The sequence below is a fragment of the Glycine max genome, chromosome 11 (assembly GCF_000004515.6).
Source record: "Glycine max cultivar Williams 82 chromosome 11, Glycine_max_v4.0, whole genome shotgun sequence".
NCBI classification, from domain to species: Eukaryota; Viridiplantae; Streptophyta; class Magnoliopsida; order Fabales; family Fabaceae; genus Glycine; species Glycine max.
Genome location: NC_038247.2, coordinates 8,072,975 through 8,094,019, shown reverse-complemented (window position 1 = coordinate 8,094,019; position 21,045 = coordinate 8,072,975). Strand labels below are relative to the sequence as shown.

At 31.4% G+C, this 21,045-nt stretch overlaps 1 protein-coding gene and 2 non-coding genes across 3 annotated transcripts; 2 read left to right on the top strand and 1 right to left on the bottom strand.

Annotated features, from left to right (window-relative positions):
- The first annotated feature begins 5,119 nt into the window (after positions 1–5,119).
- LOC100800237 (protein NUCLEAR FUSION DEFECTIVE 4) lies at positions 5,120–8,902 on the top strand. The gene is made up of 3 exons (XM_003537753.5): positions 5,120–5,648; positions 5,790–6,595; positions 7,934–8,902. The coding sequence occupies exons 1-3, from the start codon at positions 5,307–5,309 to the stop codon at positions 8,400–8,402; spliced, it is 1,617 nt and encodes a 538-aa protein (XP_003537801.1). The 5' UTR covers positions 5,120–5,306; the 3' UTR covers positions 8,403–8,902.
- Positions 8,903–9,977: 1,075 nt separating this feature from the next.
- Positions 9,978–10,050, top strand: TRNAE-CUC (transfer RNA glutamic acid (anticodon CUC)). Its single transcript has one exon. It is a non-coding gene; the product is annotated as a tRNA-Glu (tRNA).
- A 713-nt stretch (positions 10,051–10,763) lies between these two features.
- Positions 10,764–10,836, bottom strand: TRNAE-CUC (transfer RNA glutamic acid (anticodon CUC)). Its single transcript has one exon. It is a non-coding gene; the product is annotated as a tRNA-Glu (tRNA).
- Between the last annotated feature and the right edge of the window lie 10,209 nt (positions 10,837–21,045).

Sequence of the window (21,045 nt, the reverse complement as noted above, 5' to 3'; positions counted from 1 at the left end):
CTAAAAAATAAAAATATGTTGAAGTGAAGCATTAAACGAAGTATTAGTATGATGGTATTGACGTTTCCACGTAGCTGGTCTTTTCTCCGTTTTTTTTTTCACATTAACATTTTAGGTGACCCGATAATAATATCAAAGGAGAAAGCAACGCCACAAAGAAATTGTTGCTTTTTTATAAAAAAGAAGAAGAAGAAGAAGAAATTGTTGCTTGCTCTCAGAAAAATAGGAAGTTTTATCGAAGTGTTAATTAAACGTTTAAATGTTACCAATGAAGGATAATTCCATTATTAATTAAATCATTTTCTTCTAAAATAGATGTATTTTTAACGTGTAAACTCAAAATATAAATTTATATAATTTTCTAAATTAACAAATACGTTTTTTATTGTCTAAAATCCTACTGGCTTGGCATACATTATTAAAAAAAAGAAAAGAAAAAGAAAAAGAGGATCCCATCAATTGTCTTGACATGGTATTCAAAATCTAAACGAAGCCCCACTAGCCCACTTGCCCTTTTCTTTTCAAGAAATTAATGTGACTCTGAATATTAGTCGACATCGTAAATAGATGTGAAGTTGCACGTCAGTTGCAACTATTATCGTTTTGGAATTAAATTTCCATTTGGAAAAGATGAAACGTTGATGATGCTTAATTTTTCAACAACCACTCAGCAACAGGGTCCATTTGTTTCAGTTTTTTCAGGGAAGAACTTGTTGGCTCACAAGATCTTAGTAAGAAATCACCATACATGTTTAACAAATGCTTTTGTATTACATTTCCCTTCCAATATGAAAATTTTCAGTCTTCAATTTTGTTCATGCAATTTACGAGCTGCAATGTTCAAAACATGAATTTCCTAAGTAAGGGAGGACACGCAACCAACGTGGCATCTCTAACCGTGTGTGTTCCCATTCCAGCTGGGGAAGACCTCTTTCTCCTCCCTTTATCTTTCCCATAAAAAGCTCTTTTTTACTTCTGTATATATCACTTTTCAGCACCTAGTTGTGTTTGATCGTTCACCTTCAGATAAATTATTACATAATTAGTGTCACTGCATGCATATATATGAGATTAGTTTTTACCTAACATGCACTTAAATTTTTTTACTTGCAAAAAGAAAAAAACACTTTATTATATGTTACTCCAACCACTTACTTAATAATTTATCCTTACAATAACGTCGGTTTCCTGTTTCGGAATTATAAAGTTCCATGCTTTCAGCAAAGTTTTGTAATGCATTTTTGTTTCGTCACGTTACACGAGTTAGACGACGCCCATAATTAGAACTTAGAAAGCAAATTGAACCAAAATTCAGCTACTAATTACGATTTTGAGCTGAATAAGTATATGAATAAGATTTGCAGACTAATCGACAGTCGTACCAACATATGTAGGTGGTAAGTGGTTGAGAAGAAAAAGTTATTAATAAATGGAAAATATAAGCCACTACGTCGACTACGATGGGCCTAAATAGAGGATTTAGGTTATTTATAAAAATTCTTAAGCTTAAACATTATTGTCGTACACAAAAATAAATAGTAAATGTAATTTATAATATAGTAGACTTTATTTAATTTACAATATTTTATTAGTAATAACTATTTTCATTAAGCTATATAACAATAAAAAAAATTACCCCACCTTGACGCGGTCAACGGAATCAAGCCCTTTATTTAAATGGTTTTACACTTTTACTTCAACACACATTCTTATCAATCACTATCACGAAATTTGTTTAATTATCTATTTGAAGTCACGCCAACATGCTGTAAAGCAACAATTAGCATTTCAATATTTACCTACTTTTTTTAGCAGAATGAGGTTGCTTTTGGAGCTTATGACTTCTAATGGCAATTAATTTATTATTTAAAATAAAAGAGCATCAAACAAAGTTTAATTGGTAATCTGATACACAAATTATTAACAAGTGGAAAATATAATAAATATAATTTATAATGGAGTTTAATTTTTTAATATTTTATATTGATAACGTATATTTTCATTTTAAATATGATCGAGATGAGTTTAATCAATATTAAAATTTATACAAATTTAAGAAAATGCTCCCACCCGACGATGGAATCAAGCCCCTTTTTTTTTATTCGTGAATCATGCCGTTTGTTCAAAGAGTTTTAATGCAACTCACATGCTCTTATTTGCGCTATAGTATTTTTTATTTTCTTATCAATTAGACAAATACCACTAATTTTGTTTAATTATGTATGAGTCACGTCATCATGTTGTTGCAGACTTTTTTTCCTTCTTCTTCAAGCAAAATATTATTATCTCCATAAATCATGAGATTAACTTTTAATGCATAAAACTTATCAAAGCATATTTTATCTCTTCTAATAAAATCTATTTCATACGCATATTTAAGAAACCGAGTAATCTACTAATTACGTTAAACCTTCTTGGTAAAATTTACCTACTTTTTTTTAGCAAAATGGGGTTACTTTTTGGAGGTTATAACTTTTAAAGACAATTTATAATCATTAATTTATAATCAAACTTTATCTATTTAAAAGATATATGGACAAAAAATGAATAACTAAGAATTAGAAAATGATTTTTTTATAAAGAAATTAGGGCACAATTGAAAAATATCAAGATAAAAATTGAATAGTTAAAAATTGAGTCACACATCAAAACTCTTAATAAGTTTATTTTCCCCTTTAAACAAGGATGTATTTATAATTTTTATTTCACATTTAGCTATTCTCCCTCATATTGCATTGGTTTATTTTGGAACAAGGTGATACCTCCAATCACGATTTCATTCCCAAGTAGAGAATTGAACATCTAATCTTGATTAAGATACTAAAGGGTTGAATCATTTGTCAAAGACTTTGTATACTCTTATGAGTATTTTTTTTCCAATCATGTTATTAATAACTCACATTTGTGGAAAAAATTAACTTTTAATAGTTTTTTTTTTATTCTTGAATCATGCCATTTGTTCAACGAATTTTAATGCAACTCACATGCTCTCTTATTTGCGCTATATTATTTTTTATTTTCTTATCAATTACTCAAATACCACTAAATTTGTTTAACTATGTATGAGTCACGTGATCATGTTGCAAGCTTTTTTTTCCTTCTTTTTCTTCAAGCAAAATATTATTTTCACCACAAGTCAAGAGATTAACTTTTAAAGCATAAAAATTATCAAATTATATTTTATCTCTTCCAATAAAATATTTTTTTATACGCACATTAAACACATGTGAACATATTTAAGAAATGCAGTAATCTACCAACTATGTTAAATCTTGTTGATAATATTTACCTACTTTTTTTTAGCATAATGGGGTTGCTTTTTGGAGGTTATAACTTTTAAAGACAATTTATAATCACTAATTTAAAATAAATAAAAAATCGAACAAGTTTAATCGTTAAAATTTTACATAACTTAAAATATTAATTTATATATATATATATATATATATATATATATATATATATATATATATATATATATATATATATATAAAAGTTTAGGTTACATTTGATATGAAAAAAATAAAGGACATGCACAGCCCAATTTTATGTCCAACGTTTGATGTTAAAAATTGTTATGGAATAGAACAAATTAAAGAGAAGGCGCTGGACAGAAAAAAATAATAATAATAATAAGTTGTTACTCACGTAATAAGTTGTCCCAAATACAAAACATGCAAAAGACATAAATATCTACTATCTCCTTTTCTTTCTCCCCATTTTTTTTTGTTCCACCTATTAATTGATGCTGTTTATGATCATCTACTGATATGGTAGTTTTGTTAGTATCTTTTAATTAGCTATTATTGTTTTAGCTTATACTTATACATAAGACAAAAAACTTGTTTAGTAACTGAAAAACACACCCTTAGTGACGTAATGTTTTTTATTTATTTATTACTTCCTGTTCGTTGTCAGGTTATTACAAATTTACAAATATCAAACTTTATCTATTTAAAAGATATATGGACAAAAAAAAAAAAACTAAGAATTAGACCATAATTTTCTTTATAAAGAAATTAGGGCACAATTGAAAAATATCAAGATAAAAATCGAATAATTAAAAGTTGAGTCACACATCAAAACTCATAAGTTTTTTTTTTCTTTAAACAAGGATGTATTTATAATTTTTATTTTACATTCAGCTAATCTCTCTCATATTGGATTGGTCTATTTTAAAATATAATAATACCTCAAATCACAATTTTATCCCTAAGCAGATAATTGAACATCTAATCTGAATTAAGATAATAAAGTGTTGAATCATTTGTTAAAGACTTTGTATACTCTTATGAGCATTTTTTCCCTAATCATGTTATTAATGTAAAACATTCATTAATAACTCACATTTGTGAAAAAAATTATCTTTTTAATAGATTTTTTTATCGTCAACTATATTTTTCTTTTTTATTTATGATCATCAACCCAAGACATTGCTTTAAAATGATTTAAAATGCTAGTTTTACCTTGATGAATAACTTATTATAATCAATCTTATTATGGATAGATTCATATTCACTTCCTATTGTCACATCAATTTTTTTTTATCAAATACTTTAATGTGAAATTAAAAAATAAATTAAAATGACACTATTTAGTTAATAATAATTGATATAAATAACAATAATTTGTAATTTTTAATAAAAGGATTTAAAATTTGAATCCTAATTAATTCATGAAATAAATTATGTTGAAAAAATAATATTTAGCTACCTACTTTGTATTGATATAATGCTATAAAAAATAGCACTATTTAAAAAATATAAGCAACCAAATTAAATAATTGAAAATCCAAAATTACACGTATGATATTATATGAAAGTTGAATCAAACCTATATTGTATATGTATGATATTCCATGTCTGAATGTGAATGCTTTTTTTTCCTTGAATTCGCTTTTATGAAAATGTCAACAACCATGAAGAATCAAGTGGACAAGGCGGTGCTTGGTCCCACGAAACTTACCGAGTTACCGACTATTCGTCAAAACTCAAAAATATCATGAATGTTAAAAAATCCAAACAGGTACTATCTGAATCTGACAAATGACAATGACCTCGGACGAGTACAGTGTTTGCTTTTTTTAAGTCACACGTTTCTACAAGTTTTCTTCCCACTGTCTAATTTATATTTAATTAAAAAAGGAAAAAAAAAATCCTCCACGATTCCGGTCCATTTGCCGCTACAGTGATTACACTCATCTTCAAGGTTACGGAGAAGGACAGAGGAAACGTGAACAAACTTTTGGGGACATTGCTATAAGTACAACAGATGCGTCCTCCATTTCTCCATGTCTAATTAATTTCATGGGTACCACTACCACCTTTCCGCCTTCAGCCGTTTCAACCACCAGCAAATGGCTGGGCTTCGTGGCGGCCGTGTGGATTCAATGCATCTCCGGCAACAACTACACTTTCTCAAACTACTCCGACGCCCTCAAATCCCTCATGCACCTCACTCAGCTCCAACTCAACAACCTCTCCGTCGCTAAAGACGTTGGCAAAGCCTTTGGGCTTCTCGCGGGCCTGGCCTCCGACCGCTTCCCCACTTGGGCCATTCTCCTCATAGGCTCCGTCGAAGGCCTAATTGGCTACGGAACCCAATGGCTCGTTGTTAGCCAAAGAATTCAACCCCTCCCCTACTGGCAGGTATACTCACTTTATGTTTGCAAATGTTAGAACTTAGAAATACCTTGTATCGTTTTCCACTTAATTTCGTTAATAGTTATGCTCATACCTTTTTCTTTCATTTGAATTTCCTAATTGGTCGTCGTATTTGCTTAAACGCAGATGTGTGTGTTTCTGTGCATGGGAGGGAACAGCACGACGTGGATGAACACTGCCGTTTTGGTAACATCCATTCGGAACTTCCGTTCAAACAGAGGACCCGTTTCGGGCATTCTGAAAGGCTTTGTAGGGTTGAGCACTGCGATATTCACTACTCTCTGTTCCGCTCTCTTCGCCGACGATCCTGGCTCCTTCCTCATCATGCTCTCTGTCATTCCCTTCGCAGTTTGCCTCACCGGTGTGTTTTTCCTCCGGGAGATTCTTCCCGTCGCCTCCGCCGACGCCGACGCCGAGGAGGTAAAGTATTTCGGCGTCTTCAACGTCGTGGCGGTGGCAATGGCGCTTTTTCTGTTGGCGTATGGGTTCATCCCCAGCCCCAGCATGTTGGTGTCAAGAGTGTTCGTGGCGGTTTTGGTTGTTATGCTGGTTTCGCCGTTGGGGATCCCGGTGTACTCGTACTTGAAGGGTAGCTTCGGAGAGGGGAATGACGTGGAGGGGCAGAGGGTGAAGGAGCCGTTGCTTCAGATTCCGGAGAAGGAGAACGAAGCTGTGGCGGCGGAGATAGTGAAGAGGGTGCCGGTGGTGGGTGAGGAGCACACGATAATGGAGGCGCTGAGAAGCGTGGATTTTTGGATCTTGTTCGTGTCGTTTCTGTGTGGGGTTGGAACGGGTTTGGCAGTGATGAACAATATGGGTCAAATCGGGTTGGCTCTCGGATACCCAGATGTCTCGCTCTTTGTGTCGCTTACAAGTATTTTCGGGTTTTTTGGACGGATCATCTCGGGTACTGTTTCGGAGTTCACCATCAAGTAAGTCTTTTTTTTTTCTTTCTTTCTTTTTCGAACAATCCATCGAGCAAGTCTTACCAGAATATTAGTTACTACTATATTAACCAACTTGCATTTTTATGAGACTAATTTATGCACCCTTTCACTTTCTTTTTCTTGAAGGAAATTATAAACAATTACTCTTGCCCATCAACGTGTTCCGCGAGTTTATTTAGATCAATTTTTAAGTACACTTTATTCAAATAAATTAGAAAATACTTTATAAGTTGGTAGTTTATTTTGTGATGATGTTATACAAATTTAACACTATTGTAGTTTTTGGTAATAAAAACAAAATACCCGCAATCTGGGATATATTATTCAGTTCTACAACAACAACAAAAAAAGAGTAGATGTTGCAGTACTATTTCAAACAACAGATATTCTCCACCCCTATCTGGGATATATTATTCATAATCATCTTTACATTTATTAAGAATCACTTGTCTAATCATACATTTACTTATTGGATTGTTAAAATATTCGTGGGAATAACGTAGATATTTACGGTTTCTGTTATTTCCACTTTACAGGTTACTCTTTTCTTGTTAATAAAAAATGAAGGGATTTCATTTACTATTTTTTTTGCATTTTTTAATATTTTTTCCAAGAAAATGCATCATATAAATATCAAATAAAACATAAGAATGCCATATTTTTTTAATGTAAGTTGCCTATTTTGACTTTAAATATTTCACTCCCTAATTTCCTTTTGAACTTTTTGCACTTCTTTTTATTTTTAAAAAAAGTTATATTATTTTGTATTTAAAATTTGTTTTTGATGTATTTATTATTACATTGTCCTTTAATCACATATTATATTATATCTTATAATATTCTTAACATTATTGAGATTTATGTATATATTCAACAATGTTTGCATTAAAAGTTTTATGATAGTTTTCAATCTTAATGATATAGTACTTGAACGTAACGTTTGTCGAGATGCAAAAGAAAGTCAGGTATTAATTTGTTTGACTTGATTTCGAGCATGATTGGTCAATTATAGTAAGAATCAAATTGTCACGGTTTGGTGTGTCATGTGTGTCCTTTTAAGTTTAATTGTCTATCTCAGGGCTTAACTCTGAAGTGCCAAATCCTTATTATATATATCCTCATTCCTCAAACGCTGTATTTTATCGATGGAATTAGTGTTAAATGCTGGTTATATGAAAATATATTACATTGGCGTTAGATTCTCTGTTTTGTTAGAGTTTCTGTAGGAAGACAAGAATGATCTTTTATAAGTTATAACTATTACTCTTGGTTCATCAAGTTTGAACTGTCTTGTTAATTTTCAATTCCAAATTTTCTTTACAGGAAAGCTGGAACACCTAGACCTCTTTGGAATGCAGCATCTCAGCTTCTAATGGCTGTAGGTTACATACTCCTGGCCATGGCTATGCCAGGTTCCCTATACATTGGGTCTATTTTAGTTGGCATGTGCTATGGAGTGAGGCTTGCCATTACAGTCCCAACAGCCTCAGAGTTATTTGGACTCAAATATTATGGTCTCATATACAACATTCTCATCCTTAACCTTCCCTTGGGTTCTTTCCTTTTCTCTGGTCTGCTTGCTGGCATACTCTATGATATGGAGGCAACTACAACAGAGGGAGGAGGCAACACGTGTGTTGGAGGTCATTGTTACAGGCTAGTCTTTGTTGTCATGACTGGAGCATGCATTGTTGGCTTCTTCTTAGACATTCTGTTGTCAATCAGAACCAAGAATATTTACACCAAGATTTCCATGAGCAAGAAATCCCTAGCAACATCCAATAGGCAGTGATTCAGAATGGTATGACATTCCTGGGATTGATGAACTTTATGCTCAAGTGATATCTCAAGATCTGTCAGCAAGGTGACTTATCCTATCAGATAGTTAAAACTCATTTTTTCAATAAAGGAGGGCCGTTTGTCATGTACTGTAATTTTTATTTATTTATTTTTATGATGTGTTTGGAAGGATCAGTGAGAATTCTTTTTGTTCCATATGGAGAGAAGTGCATTTAGTATCGTGAGAGTTTTTTGATAGATTAAAATATTATGCTGTTTGTTTATGAATTAGACTGGTGTAGTGGTGTTCTTAGCTGTTTTTTTCGTACCAGTCAGTGTTGTTTGGCTATTAGCTACAGTCACTAGTCTATGTCCTAAGTTTGCAAGTGGCCATCCTAATGTTGCAGCAATCTTTGGCATTGTAACATGTGTTATTGGCAATATGTTCAATGAAGGAGGCAACAGGTGCAATTGATGCAGTAGGAAAATAAAATTTATTAAAGATTATGCAAATCAAATGGTACTACTATTTACGAGGGTGGAGACCACTCTAGAGTTGGCTTGCAGCTTCCAAACTACAGTTTGCCAAAAACAAAAGCAATTTTTAACTTCTACTCAAACCATGACTTGGGACTCTAAACTATATTCAAATATAATTTAATAGTGAGTTTTCCAAATAAATAAATTATACATGAAATTCATTTTGCATTCTCCAAATTAAACATAACATCGGGAATGCAAATAACAATCTAAATATCCACTTAACATTTTGTATATCATGTAGGGAATCCACATTCATTATCCCGTGGGCCGTGGTTCTTGGATCAGGCGCATGTGAGTGTCAACTGATTCCTGAGGTTTCAGCCTTTTGGCAGTGGTCCTTTAAGATTCCTTATTGTGTAGAGACCACTTTGAGGTCAAGAAGAGACTAATTGCTGCTGGCTGCTTTACATTTTGGTGGTGGGTTTTACATATTTGGGTAAGTGGTCAAGTAGTCGAATGATCAAGATGTGTTTGGACTAGCAATAATGCACCATATAAGGGTTATGATACTCGTGTTGTCCTTTAGGTGTTGTCAATGCAACCAAGAATTGGTTGGGATACTTGTTTTGAACAAATTTAATGACTATAAAATGGGTTGTGTTGTTTATATAAATTCGATATCAAATAATATTTTTATGTCTATATTTCTCCATCTAATAATTTATTACATCTTATACTTGTCTTTCTTTTTCTCTAAAATTCATTATATACCCTTCTTGTACATGTAACTGCTCTATTTTTTACTTAATAGTATAATTTTTATATTAATTGTATTTAAAATTAAACTACTAAAAAGAAGAATTATTTCATTTTTTTTTATCCGCATGTCAATCCTTATCGCAATTGAGCTTGAATATGAATATTCAATTTTTATCTAAATTGTAAATACAATTAGACATAAACATCACCCAATTTTAATTATATAGGCTTCAAATAAATATCAGATTGATTGGAAATTTAATTGTTGAGCAAAGGGATGATGAAGGTTAATTAAGATTTTGTAATTTTTTATTAGAAATAAAGTACGAAACATGTTTGCAAGAAATCCGTTGTAGTCTAGTTGGTTAGGATACTCGGCTCTCACCCGAGAGACCCGGGTTCAAGTCCCGGCAACGGAATTATTTAATTTTACACAAAATGTGACTGCTTTGGGCTTAGGGTGGATCCTGGTAATTTTCTCGAGGTGGATTTATTCTGAATTGACATCCTAATTTTTCTGTTGTTTCGGTTAGTTTTGTCTTTTAGCTTTATCAATGACCAAGAAACTGTCCAACTTAACGATTTGCTGCAATATATTTTTGCATTTGTAATGATGCATAATGTTGATGATATAACATATCATTATAGACGAAATTAACTAGTCATGTACTAAGCAGCAACGAAGAATCAGTCGTATATAATCAACAAGACAGGTGTTTTATGATCGATTTCTACAGAGATTTTGTAATAATGCTAAGATTTTCCAATATTCCAGCTTAAATTAATAGGATTCTAACTTCTACGTACTATTCAATAATTTTATTTTATTTTTCTGAAGTTAACATGGGCCTGTATAACATTCCACTACGTCAACTAAGTTAAAATAAAACTATATCTTGTTGTCCAAAACAAGAAATCAATATATTGTATCTACTAAACTTGAAATATAATCAATATATTGGAGTATATAGCTGTCCGATTCTATATAAAAAATAAAAGAAAGATACTTAAATTTTAACCTAGAAAATGTATCGCTAAGACGCTAACTAACATTAGTCTTCTGGACCCAAGATATGGCTTGGTCTGCACCATGAAGAGCATGTTTCCAGGGAAAGTAAACAAAAAAAATAAGTTCCGTTGCCGGGACTTGAACCCGGGTCTTTCGGGTGAGAGCCGAATATCCTAACCAACTAGACTACAACGGATTAGTACTTATTAATAAAAATATTATTTTGGTATATCTCTTCAAATATGGGAAAGTCAAGTCTGATACAATCATAACGCCAAGCGTGGATGGTGGTAATTTTTTCGGAAGTGAACCTGTTCTAAATTGAGTTTCTAATTTCTTGTGAGCAAATCATAATTGATCTTAGATTAGAGATATTGCATTCACTCTTCCTTGTTAGAAGAGATACAAAATTTTTCTCAAAAAAAAAAACAGCAGCACAAGGTAGTAGTGATATTTCGGAACAAAAATAAAGCAATAAACAACAAACAGCCAAACAAATTAAACAGACTAAATTAAATTCAGAAAATGAGTTTAGTAAAAACTAGGATGAAGCACATAAAGCGCTATATTTAGAGAGAAAATGCCTCACTATACGTGAACTCTTGTGCCAATGAACAATTCTCCATATTGTTTTTCAGTAGCGGCAAATAATTCTGGTTTTTCTCTAAGTGTGTACTGTTATGTTTCTGTGTGTTGTTTACTTGGTAGAGGTTTTGATATATAGAGAGAAACGTACGAGGAAATGGGAGTTTTTATAACCGTTCCTTTTCCCAATCAATTAACTCAAGTAATGGCCTATAATATAATAGTAGGCAACAATAGTCACATTTCTGCCAACAAAAAAAATTATGTTGGCCACCGTTGCAACAAAATCAATTACACCATTAAACTTAAACTGATATCGTTTTTTGTTTTAATTTAAATTCAGAAGGTATTTTTTCCAACATTCCTGAATTGGGGAAACCATTAATTTTTTAGACATTCATTTTTTTTTATATATATAACTGATACTTGTGTAGAATATTAGAAAAAAGATGCTTGGGTCTAAAATATAAAAACAACTGTTGAGACCTATATCTCACGGCTCAGACAATTGCAACAAAGTGGCAACATTATCGTTGGAATTGGCTTAGAGTGTCTCTTCACAATACAAGATGCTCAGATTATTATCACCCTCATAGTCAGATGCATGCAATGTTTCGCATCATCGCAGGAAATACATGTCCGTTTTTATTTTTTTTAATTAAAAGGTAATGTTTGTAAGTTTATTATCATTTAAGTTTGTAGAATACTTGAATCGCAAAAAATCGTCTTCATAATTCTGCTGGTCTATCTACACCCTAGTCAACGTTTCTTATCCATATCCATTTTTATCTATCTGCATACCACACAATCTGAACAATGATGTGAGACTCGCATTAAAAGAGTGATGCCGTAATTGGATATATATAGTTGAATAATCATCTATTAAACTCTATTCGTAAATTCTTTTTTTAATAACATAACTCATTCTTTTTATTACTTGCCTTCCCACGTGGAGATTGCATAGAAGATTGAGGAATGTTATATGGTTCATTAATTAAGTTGAGCTACGACACCAATTTAAAGCATGCGAATTAAGGCACTTCCCATAAGATACGATCTTATTGAACATTATTCTCGTTCTTGATGACAAATAAATTCAAAAATAGGAATCTACATTTGCAAATTGCAATGGGTTTAAGGCTCACTATACTGAATTGATGTTGGTGTTCACTGTTCAGCTATATTCTATCTCAATCCTCAGGCCTCAATTGACCTTTTCTGTTTAGCCACTAGTTAAAACTCATAAAATGCATCTGTTCTCAGAATTCCTTCACCCGTAGCAGGAAAAAACAAAATTCAAAAGGTAAAAAGCCAATCAAATTACTTGTGTTAGCCGCAAAGTGAATCCTAATTCAGACGGAAGACGAGACACTTGACAGATAGTTCACATCATGCAAAAAGATCTGGCTTTTGTCGTTGGTGAGAATTGAGAAACCAAATTAAAAGCCATAGCCAACATACATGTGAAACCCACAAAGCCAGCCCAAAATTGCAGAAATGTGTTAGCTTTTTTTAAACCACAACAATCATAGAAGCTCAAAAAAGCTTGGATGGGGGAGCTAAATGCTCCCAAGATTGATAATACTAATATAAAAACAAGCACTTCAACGAATGAAACACGGAATATTTTTTCTGGCGAATCTTTGGGCGGGTGGTTTACAATGAGTGAGAATCTGCAGGCTTTACTGGCAAAGCCAAAATTCTTGAACCCACCACGAAAAACCCGAAAATCTAAGAGCCATTTACATTTAACAAACAAACAAAATCTACAATGCTGGTGCAGCAGCTAAAGCAGTAGGAAGAGAATAAGCAAAAAGCTAGCGGTGGAAGCTGTTCTTCTAGGTGAGTCTCCCATGGCTAAACCAGCTAGATATGACCCATCTGGGAGCATTGTTTCTCCTCCGGTTACTGAACTTGAGCCGGAACCCGTAACTGTATTATACACAACGCCGTTGTCTGCACCCGTGTACACCACTGCCCCTTCGGATCCTGTTCCTGTCACTGTCCCTGACCCTGGCGATGTTGTAGTTGAGGTCATGGGGTTGGTGGTGGTATCTCGTGAGGATTTCTGACTGCAAAATCATGACCAAACCATGCACGCATTCAGATAATCATCAATTTCTCAAACAAAATTTTGTCTAAGGAGTGAATGCAAGCAAGACACTCGTTTTAATTGTCACGTAAATACAGGCGTGCGTATATAAATGTTAATACTAATATCCTATAGCATTAGGTAATGACAATAGCACCAACCACCAACCATCTTTAAGAGTCAAGACTCAATTATACATCTATTTATTAATAGCATCAGCATTAAAAAGTTCTCCTTTGGCCCTATGAAACACCCACCTGTTGATAAATATTTGTGTTTTAATTTAAAATTTATAAATATATATTAATTCTATTTTATAAAATAAAATATTTATTTTAGATTTTTTTAAGATTTTGTTTTAATGAGTCAAACTAGTTTGTTAGATTTGTTTTGACAACTGTAGGTTGGTTTTCCAACGGTCATATTTCTAACGGTCATATCTTGTTGTTGCAAAATGCCTATATATATATCTCTTTCCTCTTTTCTAGACATGATAGACTGAGAGCTCTGGTTTCTTTCTGCCAACAATTTATCTCTTTCTTTTCCTATACAAAACTTAATTTTTGTGAGAGCAAGAGCATTGGTGTTCATAAGGTTCGGGGATCCTTTCGCTGCACACGATCGGAACCAACGGGTTGTCGTATCTTGGGAGAGGAGCGCAATCAGAATTTCTTACCCGTGCAGTGGGGGCGTTTTCTCTCTAAGGATAGCGTTTATGCGCTTCAACCCAGGCTATATCTTTCTTCCCTTAATTTTTTTTTCTTGTGCTTATTTTATGTTATAATGCATTATTCATGTGCTGTTAATTAAATTTAATTCGCTACTGCTATTTTGTTATTTAATTCAAGACTGTGCATCTTCTTCATATTTATTTTCTTGCATTTTTTATTTTATTTTCCAACAGTCTTAGAGAGAAAAATTATTTTAGAGAGAAAATGTTTTATACTTTCTTCTTGCATAGTTTTTTGTGCAGTAGCATGATGTTGTATCAAAATATCTATAATGGATATGATTAAGTTCCTTTCTAGTAAGCATGAAAAATTAATGGATGAAAACACAATGTATTATGTTTTATTAAAAATGTTTTATTATATTATTTCATTTCCTTAAATTTTACATTAGTGAGAGATTATTGAAAAATATTTTCTTATAATTTGAAATTTAAAATATATTTTCTTTATTAATGACGGTTTTGAAGAGAAAATGCTTTTAGAATTAGTTTATGTGAAAAACTAAAACCATACTTCTAATTTCATTCCTATATGATTAGAAAACTATCTTTTACTTGGTCAAATGATCCAGTGAACACAAGTCTTTAAAATCAGGACATTTGTTGTTTGGTTTTTAATTTTTATTGTTTAACGTTATTATTACTACTGCAAGTATTTTGTTGTTACATGTTGACTGATTGTCTCTTTATTTATAACTCATTGATAAAAGATAAGCCTGTGAAAAATATAACACACAAAAATAATAAAATAAACACTTTGGTGAAACTTTATATTTTGCATGTCGTATTCTTAAAAGAGTACCTTATAAACCAAAAAAAAATAAAAATCTTTATGAGCTATGGAGAAAAAGAGAACCAAATTTGAAATATCTTAAAGTGTGGGGGTGTCTAGTAAAGGTTAATATCCCTATTAATAAGAAAAGGAAAATTAAAAAAAAATATTAATTATATTTTGTTGAATATTTTTTACATAATACTACTTATAGATTCTTAGTTATTAATTCCGAAGTATCTGAAATTTCTAATGGTACTATTATGGAGTCTATAGATGTGACTTTCTTTGAAAATATTTTTTCTTGAAAAATAAATTGTTAAATCTTTGTATGGTTTGAAACAAGCTCCAAAGCATTGACACGAAAGTTTGATTAAGTTATTCTTTTGTATGATTTTCAAATTAATGATAGTGATAAATGTGTGTATGTGAAACAATTTGATGATAATGGATGCGTCATTTTATGTATCTGGATGACATATTGATATTTGGTAGTAAATGAATTTCATAAATGATGTGAAGTTTTTCTTGTCTAGAAATTTTGATATGAAAGACCTTGGTTGTGTAGATGTGATTTTGGGTATTAAGCTTATAGAAAAAAAAAATGATGGTATGATTTTTTATCCAATCTTATTATGTTGAAAATCTATATATTAAAGAAGTTTAATTATTTTGATGTGAAACATGTTTCTACTCCTTTTGACTCATCCATCAAGCTAAAGAAAAATTTGGGTAAAGGAATTTCTTCACATAAATATTCTCAAATTATCGGTTCTTTGTTGCATTTGACAAACTTCTCTAGGCCTGACATTGCATATGCAGTTGGTAGATTAGGAAGGTATACTAATAATCCTGATCATTCTCATTGGATTGCATTAGAAAGAGTTTTTAGATACTTAAAAGGAATCATCAATTATGGCATTCATTATACATGTTTTCCTGCAGTAATTGAGAGGTTTAGTGATGCAAATTGAATTTCTGATTCTGATGAAACAAAATCAACAAGTGGTTATGTTTTTACTTTAGCTGGTGGTGCAGTATCATGGAAATCTGCTAAACAAACTATTATTTCACGTTCTACCATGAAAGCAAAAATTATTGCTTTAAATACTGCTACTAGTGAGGCTGAATTTCTTAAAAATGTATTATGTGATTTGTCATTGTTAAATAAGCCTATACCTCCAATTTCAATGCATTGTGATAGTCAAATTGCTATATCTAAAGTGACAAGCAAAATTTTAATGAAAAAAGAAGACACTTAAGAGTGAGACATAAGTCTATAAGAAATTTGATTTCTCATGATGTCATTTCTCTTGACTTTGTCAGGTCAAAAAATAATATTGCGGATCCGCTTACAAAAGGGTTGATGCGTCAACAAGTACTTGAGTCGTCGAGGGGAATGAGATTAAAGCCCATTATTTAGTTACAACAATGGACACCCGTCTCCGTGTGATTGGTGATCCCATGAATGGAGTTCAACGGGTAACAACGAAATTGTTTGTTGACTAAAGTACACCAAAATGAAATTTGACGGAGCTGTTCCGTTTCTCATTCCTATGACGAGGTGTATTATAAATTGTGGCAATATTAAGGTTGAGGTATTTATATATGTGTATTTTTGGTTAAAAAAAAAATACCTCTTAATGAATCCGATGACAATTATTGTAGGGGTGGGGGTCACAACCCACTCTTTGAGGATTCACCTAGTGAGTGTGGTGGTGGGGCCGCCACTGTGAGATATGGGCTAATCTCTAAAGGACACTCACGAAACAAGATACAAGCGCAAGGCCGTGTAACGCGCTACCACTGATTAGAACCTAATTGAACACCAATATTGTAGGGGTTGTGTACTAAAGTCCGGTTAAAGAATATGTAGTTCAAGACAATCAAGTTACTACATTTTTCTCGGATGGAAGTTCATAAACACTAGGTATAAGGCTCAAACCCAGAAGGTTCCTTATACCGAAATACAATATCACATGCTCTTTCTCTTATATTTTTATACAAATTATCTTTCAGAAAATATATTTTAAAATTTTAAATTATGTGGGGGAATGTTGATAAATATTTGTGTTTTAATTTAAAATTTATAAATATATATTAATTCTATTTTATAAAATAAAATATTTATTTTAGATTTTTTTAAGATTTTGTTTTAATGAGTCAAACTAGTTTGTTAGATTTGTTTTGACAACTGTAGGTTGGTTTTCCAACGGTCATATCTTGTTGTTGCAAAATGCCTATATATATATCTCTTTCCTCTTTTCTAGACATGATAGACTGAGAGCTGTGGTTTCTTTCTGCCAACAATTTATCTCTTTCTTTTCCTATACAAAACTTAATTTTTGTGAGAGCAAGAGCATTGGTGTTCATAAGGTTCGGGGATCCTTTCGCTGCACACGATCGGAACCAACGGGTTGTCGTATCTTGGGAGAGGAGCGCAATCAGAATTTCTTACCCGTGCAGTGGGGGCGTTTTCTCTCTAAGGATAGCGTTTATGCGCTTCAACCCAGGCTATATCTTTCTTCCCTTAATTTTTTTTTCTTGTGCTTATTTTATGTTATAATGCATTATTCATGTGCTGTTAATTAAATTTAATTCGCTACTGCTATTTTGTTATTTAATTCAAGACTGTGCATCTTCTTCGTATATTATTTTCCTTCATTTTTTGTTTTATTTTCCAACACCACCTACCACCCTGATGCCGGAAAGAGAAAAATCTACTGGTAGCTTACTACTAAAACATTGTAAAGAAAGTGTTATATACAAAAAAATAAGTAGATTAAATATCTTAAAAAAAAATTTAACATTTGTTTGCCTACAAAAAGAAAAGAAGTATAATTATACTAGTACATGATAAACTAAAATTAAATTTATTTGCCATTACGTGATGTTTACGCCACATTAAACTAAAATAAAAGTAAATCAGCAAAAATATATTTATTTGCTATTAATAAAAACATTAAACTAGAATAAAAGCAAATCAGCAGAGAAAATTAGGTTGTGATTTTATTCAGAAACAAGATATGACATTTACTTTCTCTAAAATGAGTTAATAAGTTGAAGTGTTAAACTAATATGAAATAAATTATTTATATAAGTATCAAATAAAAGTATAATCTGTAGAAAAGAAAAGAAAAGAAAAAGTGATTGCAGATTACTTTCAAAGATACGTTTTTAAGAGCAGGGATAAAAGAGAAATCAAAGCATTGCAATCAGTAAAATCAGCACCACGTTAATATGAAAAAAGGTTAGGTAGTAAGTTCAGCAGAAGTGAGCAATGAATGAAATGAAGAAAGGAAAATACAAGACAAAAAGAAAGAGAGAGAGAGAGAATAGGTTAGTAAGTGTTAACCTTGGAGAGGAAGGACAGAAGGTAACGGTATAATCGACGCCGGAACACGTAAACGTACTCGTAGCGTCATCGTATGCGTAGCTATACGACCTAGGGCAAGCAGCCTTGAACATCTCCGAGTAAATGGAGGGCCTACACGTGGCGGGTGAGCCATACGCGCCGCTGCAGCAGTACTCAGGGCTCCGAAAAGCCTCACACGCGCTTCCCTCGGAGTAGGAGAGCAATGAGAGAGATGGATGCTAATAGATCCATACCTTGCCCCTGCCCTTGTTAACAATAATATTCATATCTTAAATATATTTCCTATCAACCAAACCAAGCACTGTAACGTTTTTAGAAATATGTAAAAGCTGGTAGAGAGAACTAGCTTATTCTTTAAAGTAAGTACCTGATGATTTTTTCCTGAAACTTATGAAGAACGCATCAAGTTTATGTCCTAGATCTATCAGATAATATTTTCTCAATTTTATATTAAATTAGTTATTCCCTGAGTAAATAATGAATAATTATAATAATATAATGTTTGTATTGTTATTTTACTTGTTTAATATTTAAATATCTTAATATAAGTCAATTCAAATTCATTCTGCTTAAATTTGATTTTAATTTAACCCACATATTTAGCATATTTATTCGAATTTAAGGTCAGACGATTTCGATGTGTGCAAGCAATCCAGTAAACATTCATATTAACTACTACTGCATTTCTAGTTTGGATAAATCATTAAATTTGTTATTGAAAGTGTCAAATGTCGATAAATTGATTCTAAAAGACTAAATTTAAATTTAATTTTTAAATGTAAAAAAAATATTACAAATTAACTCTGTCAATAATTTAATAACAAATTAATTTTTAATTTTTAGAACTTAATATCAATGCTAAAAAAATATAACTTATCTTTGAATTAATACTTAAATATTATAACTTATTACAAGATTAATTTTACAGTCTCATGACACAAAATTAATTTATAGTATTTTCTACACATTTCAAAATTAAACTTATATTTTTTATTTTTAGTTTAATTATTCATTTAATTTTTATAGTTTTTAATCTTATCTTTTTAAGTTTTTATAGTTAATAAGTGATTTTTTTAATTTTTAAATTTATATTTTAATTCTCAAGAGGCTCTTGTGTTAAAATTATTTAATTAATAGAATTAAAAAAATTAATTATAAAAACCTTTTGAGAATTAAAATATAAAATTCACAAAGTAAAAAAATAAAATCCATTTATTACACATAAGAATTAAAGAAAATAAATTTAAAAATTATAATGAATAATTAAATCAAAAATCAAATTTTGATGACATGATACTTTCAAAAGCCTATATAGGTATCCACCCTTCTAGTTTCTAGTGGAAAGGTAGGACCGTGTTTCCAGCCACGTAGATTTGATTCATTGACTGTTAGTATGGATCGTGGTTGGTACCTAGCAGAGTGGCAGTGGCAGCACAGCAATTATGTGAAAAGGCGTTGGATTCCATTATCGTCTCTCTTCTCTTCTTTTTATGCCACACAGGGACGCCATTGTTACCTCAGAATATTGACTTTCAAACATTATAAACCCTAAATGTAAATTAAAAAAATACACCGCTAAATTTCTCCTTCCTTTCTCTGACTCTTGACTCTTGCGTCTTGCCCAATCCAAAAAGGAGTTCTTTGCAACTGAAAATGAAACATGGTATTTTTTTAACATCTCTCACTTAAGTTACAGTATAATTTATTTTTCTTCTTGAAAAAATTCTGAAATTATAATACTAATTTGTTTTCGTCCTTATTATTATTACTACTATATCACTATTTTATGGGTATTTAACTATTTAAGCATCCTCTCCCAAACAAAGCATAATGAATTTATGGCCCATTTGACCACAAAGAAAAATAAGCAGCATAATTATATATATATATATATATATATATATATATATATATATATATATATATATAAAGTTAGGGGAAGGGTATTAGTTTTCACGGTCAAGATTTAAAAAGAGTCCCCACTTTGTTCTCAATTTTAACTTATGCAAATATGCAAAGTTAACTTTCTTTTCAAAGAATATTTGTGTCGGATAGATGATATGAAATAAGCAGCATCGATCCGTTGTCTGTTAATACATTCAAGCCAAACATCTTATCAAGAAAGCTGGAAGTGTGTAAATTGCTTATTAGTTGATGGGGGGCACAGTTTGTAAACAATAAAAAGGTTATTAAAGTTTCGGGATTTATGAAAATTATTACAAATGATTGTCGATGTTGAATAAAGTTGGGAAAGTGATTCATGTGTCTAATTTAAACAATGCATTCATACTTCAATCCAATTTATTCATTTTAAAAAAATATATTTAAATGTATTGCATGGGTTGAGTTATTGTGAAATGTGAATAATGGATGGTTAATATGATTAATTGGTTTTTCCTTAATTCATTAGACTATTAAAAAATGGATGGAATGGGTCTTTTTCTTCTTATTACTAAAGCTTGTTTCTTTTTTCCCTGCTACTTTCCAATCCCTACGTGATCCTGATCCACCGACACAACAATATACTATAATTATTAAAAATAAGAATTTGAAATATAACACACGTTTAAATAAATAAAATAAATAAAATAAATATCTATTCGCATTTTTTGAAATTGATGAGTCGAATGGTTTTACTCAAATTAATTCAATGGTTTTATTTAAATTGACAGGGTTGAATTTTTAATGCATTTTTAATAAATCATAAATGGATTATTTTTTATCCACCCATTATATTCTAAAGTTAAATTTTATCCAAACCATGCAAGTCATAGTATAGCCTCCTTACAACTGCACTTGTTGAATTTCTGCCTTTATATTTTAAGCTAAATTTGGGTATGGGGAGACGTG

Coding starts and splice junctions, on each gene's coding strand:
- LOC100800237 (XM_003537753.5), top strand. CDS start 5,307: ATGGGTACCACTACCACCTTTCCGCCTTCAGCCGTTTCAACCACCAGC. Junction 5,649..5,789: donor AACCCCTCCCCTACTGGCAG/GTATACTCACTT, acceptor GCTTAAACGCAG/ATGTGTGTGTTTCTGTGCAT. Junction 6,596..7,933: donor GTTTCGGAGTTCACCATCAA/GTAAGTCTTTTT, acceptor TTTTCTTTACAG/GAAAGCTGGAACACCTAGAC.